Genomic DNA, 11212 nt, shown 5'->3' with positions numbered 1-11212 from the left:
CACAAGAACCTCTTTTTGCAATTTCCAACCTTGGACCACAGCAGTTTTTCAAGAATTTCAAGTTACCGCACTTATGCAGTGACTCTATAGTCAAATGTGACAGTTGTAAATATTTGAAATGCATGTTACTTTTAAGAGTTCTAAAAGCTAAACTCCAAACTTTGCACACATGACAGTAAGATAAATGCATACAAGAAGTAATAGGGGAACTATCACCTAAGGAATAAACAGCAACACATTAACATCAAAAATAGGGACCTAAACTAAGCCAGAAGACTTAAAATTTCGCCTAAAGATTACAAAAAAATGAGCGACATGCATTTAAAATAATAAATAATAGAAATAATTGGCTTCACTTTGGGTGGAGATCCTGAGGAGGAGAAGTCTGGTTGATGGTGGTTGTCATCCTTCATTTTACGAATTTCCTTCAAGATCCGGATCACGACAATCTTGACTCTTCGGCGACCGAACGACAAGCGACCGAATCGTCCTTGGCTGTCGCACGAAGACAGAGCGAGTTGCTGAAGGATTCGTTTCGGTTTGGTTCGATAACGTGTATGCATATATATGCCTAAATATTGTTATCCAATTTATCTACTGCAATTTCACATTAGATTGCTGTTTTGAAATTTACTTTTATTATTATAATTATTTTAGTAAACATTTATGTTAAAACTTGTCTGGTGTTTTATTCCTTGTTTTTATGTTCGCCAATTAAAACATAAAAATTAGACATTTAGTTAACTGCTTTATATGACAATATGTATGTGTTTTACGTTGTTATATGAGTTGGTGTACAAATAAATGTTGGCAAAATGGATTTTTTTCTACCTTTAATTCAAACACATTCGGTATAATAAAACCATCAACTACAATCCAACAAATACAAAATTAAAACATCAATGTTGGCATAATGCGTGTCGGCTGGCATAGCAGCAACGCTGTCTGTGAATCTTGTGAATCTTTGTGAAAGAACCTGATAATGGCGGTGTACCTAATAGAGTGTCCAAATGACGTCACAGATCAAACAGCCAATCAGAAAGTGGGGGTGAGGGCGGGTGTGGCACTTTTCACTTTCATTTAAGCTTTGACCATGATTTTTCCCTAATGAAGTGGCCTGTTATTAGGTACACCTGAAAATGGCGGTGTACCTAATGGAGTGTCCGAGTGATGTCACAGATCAACCAGCCAATCAGAAAGTGGGGGTGAGGGCGGGTGTGGCACTTTTCACTTAAATCAGGGGTGTCGACCTCCAGTCCTTGAGGGGCCGCGTTCCAATATGTTTTCCAAGTTACCCTCGTTAAGCGCACCTGCGTGAAAAGTTTTAGCTCCTTTTGAACGTGAAAGTGGCTAAAAGTTTTCACGCACCTGCTCTTAACGAGGGTCACTTGGAAAACATGTTGGAATGCGGCCCCGAGGACTAGAGCTTGACACCTGTGACCATTGACCATGATATTTCCCTAATAAAGTGGCCTGTTATTAGGTACACTTGAAAATGGCGGTGTACCTAATGGAGTGTCCGTGTGATTCCCTCGTTAAGTGCAGGTGCGTGAAAACTTTTAGCTCCTTTTGAACGTGAAAGAAGCTAAAAGTTTTCACGCACCTGCGCTTAACGAGGGACTCTTGGATAACGTGTTGGAACGCGGCCCCGAGGACTAGAGCTTGACACCTGTGACCTTTGACCATGATATTTCCCTAATAAAGTGGCCTGTTATTAGCTACACTTGAAAATGGCAGTGTACCTAATGGAGTGTCCGTGTGATTCCCTCGTTAAGTGCAGGTGCGTGAAAACTTTTAGCTCCTTTTGAACGTGAAAGAAGCTAAAAGTTTTCACGCACCTGCGCTTAACGAGGGACTCTTGGATAACGTGTTGGAACGCGGCCCCGAGGACTAGAGCTTGACACCTGTGACCTTTGACCATGATATTTCCCTAATAAAGTGGCCTGTTATTAGCTACACTTGAAAATGGCAGTGTACCTAATGGAGTGTCCGTGTGATTCCCTCGTTAAGTGCAGGTGCGTGAAAACTTTTAGCTCCTTTTGAACGTGAAAGAAGCTAAAAGTTTTCACGCACCTGCGCTTAACGAGGGACTCTTGGAAAACGTGTTGGAACGTGGCCCCGAGGACTAGAGCTTGACACCTGTGACCTTTGACCATGATATTTCCCTAATAAAATGCCCTGTTATTAGGTACATCTGAAAATGACCTTATAGAGTGTCCGAGTGACGTCACAGATCCAACAGCCAATCAGAAAGTGTTTTTTGTTTTAAACTTTCTGGGGATTTTTTTTTGAATTTTTTGTTTAAATTTTTTTTCTTTTTTTAATTCATTTTTTAATCTTTTATTTTAATTATTTGGGGGGGATTTTTTTTCTGATTTTTTTGTAATTGGTTTGGTATGGAAATTATAAGAAATTCTTATTCATCTACTTTTTAATTTAATTTTTTATCATTTATTATTTGGCTTTTTTAGTTTTTATTAAAAAATAAAAATGTTTAAATAAAATATAAGCGTATGGGTGAAGAAATGGCCTTCTCTCCACACAGAAGGTGGATAAACTTTTGAGTTTAGAGCCTCATCACAAAAACACTCAAGTACAGGAAAATAGAACCAATTTTTATTTCAATAAAATATTGGTAGCACTTTGTAGTTCTTGTCAGATATGGGAGACAAAAATATTCCAAAAGACAAAGACAACTGATGGCAATCTTAAATACTTTGGATCATCACATGTGGTACATTTAGCATTTTTAAAACTAGTTAACATGGGGGGTAGGTGTTCAACAAAACAAGAAAACCCAGGAAACTCACCGAAAAATGACACAAATCAATAATATGACAAAACTCTACAAGTGAAATTTAAACTGCTTAATGTTGGCAAAGGGAAAACAATACAAAATATTGAGCATTACCGGACAATCCAGGATATTGGCCAATAAATACAGATAAAAAACACTCATAAAAAAAGATATTTTCAAGTGTTTTCCCGCTACAAGTAGCACAGCTGCGTAAACTTGCTCTCGACAGTGTTTCCTCGCTCATGCCCAGCATGACATGCATTCTAGTGTTGAGGCCATCATAACTCATTTTTAGGCACAACACCTCTATTGCTCCAAACTTCAAAAGGCACTGTACGTATATCTTTGTCAGCAGTGTTCGATGATGATAATAATATCAAAAAAACTCAGAAAGCTTGTCCGAATGTGCGGCACTCGGCCTATGCTGTGTCCGCATATTCCAGTGTGTCTGCTCACGACAGACTCTTCATTATGATACGATTTTGTCCTTTTTTGCTCAAGCTGAAAGCTACATATATTGTCACCTTTCTAAAATAATGCTTTTTTTTTTAAACAGAAAAAAAACAGAACCAAACACTAATCATACTATATTCAAATTGAATAAGCGGTTGAACTAAGGATGCAGCCGGTTTTAGCAGAGGTGGCTTGAGTGGCAGAAGATGATTGAGGCAAAATCAAAATATGTCACCGGCCGCAATTTTAAGAGGGACGCAGTATGAAATCCACGACAATCAATCAAAGACTGATGTAGAAAATATAAATCTGAAACAGTATGTTCGTACTGCAGGTGAATTCTGATAATTACATGAATGTAAACAGTACAATTGCATTTTTTTTCTCCAAATCTGACAAGGCCGCTTTCATAAGTGGCTATAATATAAATCGGGTGTGTAGCTGACGCAACTGCACACGGACCACTCACGTGGCGCTCACTGCACCTCCATGTCATCAAAAGGCAATAAACATCACAATGGTTTGACAAATTAGACAGTGACAGAAGCAATGGCGGACAAAAAAGAAGAAATCAGTCAATGGCCAAAAGAGGACGACACAAAATGATTCGGTTAAGAAATTTGGCTTCGGTTGCAGTCAAACCTTTTTGGTATTTCCTTCAGGAAGCAGAGTGCACCACATGACGTCATGGTTTGTGCGCACACGTGTCAATTCACTGATGCATTCCGTTCACATTCCAAGTCGCTTTTGGTTTTGTAACGTGAACGGCTACATAAAAGCATCAGATTTAGAAAAGACAACAATTGGGCATCATTTAGCTTTCGTGTTCGTTTTTTGTTGCTTATTCATAAGGCCAACTCTTACGTCCGCTGAAATGAAATATTGACAAAACCGGCTTGCATAGAGGAACTATTTAAAAATAGATTTCCATATAAAACAACTTATCAAAACGAATGGTGTATAAAACCTGTGGTGATTTTAAAAAATCTTTTTTTTTTTTCTTCCTCGTTCCTTAAAGGCACACTCAATCAAAGGATGTTCAACAGTCAGATGGAGGGCATGCGGGCTTCTGTTTTGGCCAGAGAACAATTGCCATAACTGGTTGAACCGGTGACTGCCACAATGGCGCTTTGGTTGTGGTGTCCTCGCGCTGTCTCGTGGTGATTTGCATGATTTCTTGCTGCTATCACAAGCATATAAAAAAAGGCTTGAGAATGCCAAGCATAATCTGAGGCACAAACTTAGTTGCTTTGTGGTTTTGGAATGTCCTGTAACCCACGCTAATGTCAATGTTGAGATATTTGTGCAGCAGCTGGGACAGACCAACGAGTGAAGAGATCCTGTTTCAATGCGTGATATGTGGAAGACGACCTGGAAAAAGGTCCTTTAATGCCCACGAAGTTGGTCCAGCTGAGTGTACACGTTCTCCGCCTGGCTGAGTTCTTCAAACACGGGCAGAAGGTTGAGGAGTTCGGCGTCATCTACGTCGTCGAACCATGACGCCACAGGGACCTGACGAGCGTGCGCGCGGGCACACATATCACATAAACAGATTTGACATCAATGTTCGGATTTATGAAACTCAAGCAAATGTTTGCGCCAGTTTGGAGTGTAAACTCACAGCATTGTTGGGGTGAAAGATGTAGGATGCGGGAGAATTATCCAAGATGAGCGTCTTATGAAGGTCTCGGCCCAGGCGGCTCAGATCTTTCACGTAGCAACCCTGGTGGAAGACGCACGACTCCCGAAAGAGGCGAGCCCGGAACACGCTGTACTGGTCCAGCAGGTCCGTCACTGGGTCGGCGTACTGGATTTAAAAATACATTTATACATTGAGTGATTCTTTTGCATACCGCCAGAGTCCACTTTGAGAATCACTGTGACATATGGTGATTATGTCCGCTAGCTACCTTAGCCAAACTGGCGGTGAACAGCACGCACTCAAACAGCTCTCCCATTCGCTGCAGGAACTCATCCACGTACGGCCTCTTAAGCACGTACACCTGCCAACACACAGCCCACGCATTGGTGACTTCCTTACGGGAAAACTCCATCCCACGTTCCAGGACAGCAGGAACTCATCTGTGTGTATCGCTGCGGTCACAAGTGTCTAGAAGCGTAGCAGTACTTTAACATGTTTAGCATTTGGTCGGTCATGAAAAAGTACCTGAAAGCCATACTGAAGATAAACATGAGTATCTTCACTTGGATAGAAGTTAAGAGACAGCTTGTAGTATTTTGCAAGCCTTATCTGGCATTTGCTGGACACTAGTATCTCAGCTCAGCTGTGACCCTAATGAGGAGAAATGCTGCAGAAAATGGATGGATGGATGTTTATCAGAAACCCCAGGTAAGCCGCCAATGGCCACTTCCTGAAACAAGTAATCAAGAATAGGCCGTGCCAGTGTTAACCAGCCTATCCTGGATTACTTGAACCAGGCAGAGGCCCACACAGATGCCTCGCCGGCATCGCCGGACTCAAGTCTTTGCCGCAAAATCCCAGACAGCTTTTGTTCTTAATTGTCTTCCACTGTTAACGTCTTGAGCAACCCATGTTGAGAACGTGAAATGACCGTGCGAGTTCCCATCCTGCTGTTGAGGCTTTGTTCAAAACGTGGCCAGTAGAGGTCACTGCAACCACATCAGAACTCTCTGTCGCAAGCGCAAGCTGCACTGCCGCTTACCTGGTGTGTGGTCCCCTCAATCTCCACCGGCACAATGAAGTCCGCGTTGCTGATTGGCTAGAGGGGAAACAGAAGGGAGACGTTCGGTTGGCTCGGTAGGCGTGTGCGCACGCACTCATGGACCCCGAGCAGAAGTTCTCATGATGTTACATAAGCGCTCGCTTACATGCTGCTACTGCCGTAAATAACAGGGCATTTCACTCCAGGACGCATGAACATCAACGTCATTTGAGAAACATTCTTTTGGATTTAAAAGCCAAGGTGAACACACAAACTGTGCTTGTGCGACTTTTCTCTGGGTACTCCAGCAAACTCATACTTTCTAAAAATATGTTAGCATGCCAGCCCCATGGAAGACTAAATTGGAATATGTTTGTCTTTATGTTCCCAGCAATTGACTGGCGACCAGTCCGGGCAGCGTCTCAACTGGAACGAGGCCCGTAATGAACGATCAATTGATCAGTCGGTCCCCACCTTGAAGGAGCTGTGCACCAGCGTCTCATCTAGATCGATGACCACGCAGATCTTCCCTTGGTCATGGGCGGTCACCTCGGGCAGGAGGCTGACGTCGCACAACTGATGACACACAAAACAGTTTTCACCGCTATTAGCCTAACATAATATAAGCCTAATATAAGCCGTGCGTGTGCGTGTGTGTGATTTTGAGTTGTTGGGTATTGTCAAAAAGTTTCAAATTCAATTCTATTTCGATTCTTTAGGCTCCAATTCGATTTGATTTCAGTTCTTTAGATTACGATGTTTGATCTCATTGATATTAAAACGTGTCATCGATATCTGACAGCCGATAAGTGATGGATTTAAAACTAGTTGAACTGGTGGATGATAGATTAATAAATGGGCACATAGAAGAACCACTACCCACTACAAAATAACTATTACCGTGACCTTTTATGGTCAGCACAAAACTGCGCAACAGGAAACCAACATTAAGTGCAAAAACTCATTTTGTGCAGTTTTTCGCAAAAATCAATTTACACAAAACTTTAATATCATTTAGATTATGTGTCTATTCTGCATGTCATTCTAATCCCGCCCCCAAAATATAAAATGAATATTTTAGTGACATTGAAACTTTGGAAAACCTTTTTTTGTTTTGCAAAAACTAAGACCTATTTATATTATTTGTTGATTTTTTTGTTTTTTTTAAATTTCTAAGACATGCTGAGTCTGGAATCTCCCTGTACTTTTTGGTTTAATTACAATGAATGAAAAATTAACATGACCTGAATATTTAACACATGCAAAGCTGAAAACCCTTTCAGTAAGCATATGGTTAGTCGAAGTAAATTTTGATGCCATTATTTTCCCATTTTGTGCAAATTAATTTCAGTTTCAATGACTACTACATCAGTATTGGCCTTGAAAAAAGAACCTATTACCCCCCCGCCCCCAAAATGAGCACAATTGCAATTTCTGTAAATAGACACGCAGTTCTTGCAATCTATCAATAACATACAGAACATGCCATGGGAACATTTTCTCTCTCTGAGCTTTTTTGGTCAGCTGCCAGGCTGACATGAATTACTCTTCTGTTATATAACATGCGTACCGCACATTACAACACAATATTCAGCTAAAAAAAAAAAAAGAGCAAGCGCTCGCCGTGACATAACAGCGACTACATATTCCACATCAAATTGGGTTGCTCCGGTCCGATTTCGGCAGGACTGAAGCGAGCGTACGTGGAATGCGAACGAGGTTACCTTGACAACCGCCGCATTTTCCGGGGCCTCCAGCAAAGCCTGCTGGGAAGGCGGCAGCAGTGGCGGAGGTAGTTTGGGCTCATCCTGAGCTTGCAGGCAGCAGAAGAGCGCTTTGAAGACATTACAACTCCGAGGCTGCTTCAGGGCCGAGCGGCTCACCTGGCCTGCCACACAAGCACAGAGGAAAACATTTATTACACTCAAATGTCATTGCAGCAAACGTTGTCAACACATTATTGTCAAAATAACTTTTAGGAAAATAAGCATCTTTATTTTGTTTTATAAATTACAACTACACAATGCAACTCCAAAAATAAATATTGCCACGTGAAGCATTCCTTTTCAGAAAATGGGAAATACCTTAAAGTACTGAATAAGGTCCAGAGTGGTTTTGGTCCCTTTTATTTATTTTTTTCTCAAAAGCTGCTTTGCATCTAGAATCTCTACGCCATCATGTGTCTGTCAAGTATGTTCTGTTTGATATTTGATAGAATGCAGAAATTCGCAAATGTCCACATCAGCCATCCGGCTTCTTTACACTCCTCCTGATTTCCCGCATAGAATGCAACAACATAGAAATGACAAGTTTTAAGGTCCACTGTAATTTTGCGCTCTTCCTTTTGTCCCACTGAGCTCTATATTTATCCATTTGTGAAATCATAATGAGGAGCTTGAGGATTTCCACTCTCACCTCCACAATCTTTTGATATGTATGAATTGTTATTTATTTTTTATCTTGGTGAATTATAATACTAGCAATTTCCACCCCTTTATTGAAAAACTGGACAATACTTCAAATGGCTAGTGTAGAAAAAGCCAAAATATGCCTGGATTGTGATTCAGTTCCCTGTTTGATTCATAACAGGTTAGCAAATCCGCAAAAATGTCGATAGTTGTTTTCCAAAGTAAAAACAGATGTTTGCAAATATCTTATTTGGATGAAACACAAAGATAACCAGTCTGCTTTCATGGAGGACGACAGCAATTGGAGAATATTTACGGTGGAGAGGCTGCTACTTAGTTAAACAAGGTCTCGAAATAGTTATTGATAAATTTGATGATTAACATTGTTGCATATCTACGATCGACGTTGCTTATGAGGGTCAGCGCGTGACTTCTGCATGCAGAATAACACGGCCTGCGTGAAATCTGCTTTTACTGCCTCTGCTGCTGCCGCTGCTGCTGGAAATGGCCGGCACAGGTTATATAATCACGAAGGGCGGGAAAACCTACACTCACTTTAGAGCACTACCTTACACAGACAGAAAGCATTCCGAGCGAGGCCTTTTCAAGGCTGCCTGGCAGCCATTCTGTCATCGGACCTAGCCTTGGTCACACCTCCACGGGCTTTGGCTTTTGACTATGGATTGTGGGACAAGCCTAAAGTCACAACAACAAAATTGGGCATCACATCCCTGAGATGTTGAAGCTTCCAGTGGATCATCAAGCTTCCTAGAAAGAGGAACCGATGATAATCAGGCCAAAAGTGTGCCAGTGCAGCTCAGGAAGGAGAAGAACGTTTTCTTACTCGGCAGAATGAGGACGTAGTGTTACACAACTCCGTGCTTGAGGAGACAAACAAAAATCCTCATATGTTGATCCACACATGCAAATACACTGGCAGATTTTTCCCTCCCAATTCACTGCGACCTTATCGTCTAATTAATCATATCTACTAAACCAACATAATTGGCACTGACTAATTGTATCTTATATTTTTGGGCGTGTGCAGGGGGGGGGGGCGGTGTTCTGCTGTTTGAACGCCCCCCCCCCCTCTCCAATCTCAATACACATTCTCCAGTAACATCGAGATTATTTACGGTGCATTTTGGCGTTATGCAAACGCAACCGCTACGCCCCCCCCCCCCCTCCCCAGAATGCGACCCGAACTGCCGAACTGCGTTCGAAAAGGGAGCAAAGCGAGCCTGTTGTTGTGCACTCGTGTTTTTCCTGCTAGTGGCAAAATGAAGGGCTGCTGCCAAACAAGCTGCAACCTGACACTCTCAAATACTCGAGCAGCTTTTGTTTCTTGGCCAACAAACTCCAGCAGCGATAATCAAACATCAACACACGTTTTGGATCTGACACTTGAAGTTCGAAATTCAGTTTAAATGCGACACCAATTCAAACGTACAACAAGCGTCATTTTTATTTTCGCCATTAACGTTGTAGTTGGACTGCTTTATTTACTTGAATTCCACATCTGCTTGTGATGTTTTTTTTTTTTTTATATTACAGCTGTCAATCAAGCGCACACTGATTCAACAACAACAACAACAACAGTCGCAGAAAAAGATAATCTGAGCGGTTCAAAGTAGTCTCACCTGTTTTGGGGGACACTTGGACGTCTTCTTTGTGCACTTGGGTGATAACAGAACTTTCCATCGGACAATCACGGAGCCCTCAAAATCCTCAAATCCTGTCCCCGGGCACTGACGGGCACCCCTCATTGGCTTCTGTCTTCGCAGTTCCGATCCAGCCGATGATTCGCCGAGCTCGCCTGTCACTGGCGTCTCTCCCGCCTGCTTGGCTTGACTACTGTCTTTCTGTCCCTCTGTCGATCTATCCTTCTCCAACGCTTCTTCAGTTTTTTTTCCTTTGCAGAAGGAAAGTGCTCAATTCGGAACCGCTTTTCGGGGCTCTCTGGACACGACTTTTCGGCGGTGTTGCGAGCGAGCTAGGGGAGGGGGGGCTTCCTGGTCGTCCAGTGGCCGCCGAGTCGTCACTTTTGCAGCAGCAGCAGCAGCGCCAGCAGTGGCGGCGTCAACATGGAGTAGAATCCAGCAGGCGCAAGCGAGCCGACGAGGAAAACAAGCAAGGAAGTGGGGCAAGCCGGGCCGGTTTCAAGCTACCCCTTACTACACATAAACAACATCGGCCGGACGCGCTCCGAGGGCCCCGAAAAGACCCGCACCTCGAAGCTACACTTTGCTCTCAAGTGCAAAACGTCCACCCCAGGACCAAATGACATAAATACGACTTTAGTCAAATAGCCCACGCGTTGTTTTTGTACGGTTGGCACTCGGCGGGTGCCCTAAAACCGACTACCTTTTCTGATTGGACAAGCCATAGCGAGGGGGCGTGGTTGAGGCATTCCTCCCAGGCCTGCACGCGTCACATTCCAGCCCGACGACGAGATGCTTTCATTCGCTAACTTGATTATAACGTCCAAAAATAAACGAATAAACAAACGACGATCGATGGTCAGTCAGCCATCCATCATAATCACTTTCTCATCTGTCTTTCATTTTATGAGCACATTTATTAATCCATCAATTTATCATCCACCCTAAAGATGGACAGCAAATGCCTATCTATCTATCTATCTATCTATCTATCTATCTATCTATCTATCTATCTATCTATCTATCTATCTATCTATCTATCTATCTATCTATCTATCTATCTATCTATCTATCTATCTACCTATCTACCTACCTACCTACCTACCTACCTACCTACCTACCTACCTACCTACCTACCTACCTACCTACCTACCTACCTACCTACCTACCTACCTACCTACCTACCTACCTACCTACCTACCTACCTAC

The 11212-nt window shown here is 42.5% G+C and overlaps 1 protein-coding gene across 1 annotated transcript; it reads right to left on the bottom strand.

The window, feature by feature from the left end:
* Positions 1 to 2594: 2594 nt before the first annotated feature.
* On the bottom strand, positions 2595 to 10687 carry ctdsp2 (CTD (carboxy-terminal domain, RNA polymerase II, polypeptide A) small phosphatase 2). Its single transcript, XM_088369089.1, has 7 exons — positions 9983 to 10687; positions 7659 to 7822; positions 6409 to 6510; positions 5935 to 5991; positions 5161 to 5253; positions 4872 to 5057; positions 2595 to 4762 (listed from the first exon to the last, which is right to left on the bottom strand). The coding sequence occupies exons 1-7, from the start codon at positions 10041 to 10043 to the stop codon at positions 4637 to 4639; spliced, it is 789 nt and encodes a 262-aa protein (XP_088225215.1). The 5' UTR covers positions 10044 to 10687; the 3' UTR covers positions 2595 to 4636.
* Between the last annotated feature and the right edge of the window lie 525 nt (positions 10688 to 11212).

This window comes from Syngnathus floridae, chromosome 2 (genome assembly GCF_059516105.1).
Source record: "Syngnathus floridae isolate MCC-2025c chromosome 2, RoL_Sflo_1.0, whole genome shotgun sequence".
Taxonomy (NCBI): Eukaryota; Metazoa; Chordata; class Actinopteri; order Syngnathiformes; family Syngnathidae; genus Syngnathus; species Syngnathus floridae.
Note: the sequence above shows the minus strand (reverse complement) of the source record. Positions and strands in the feature narration are given on the sequence as shown.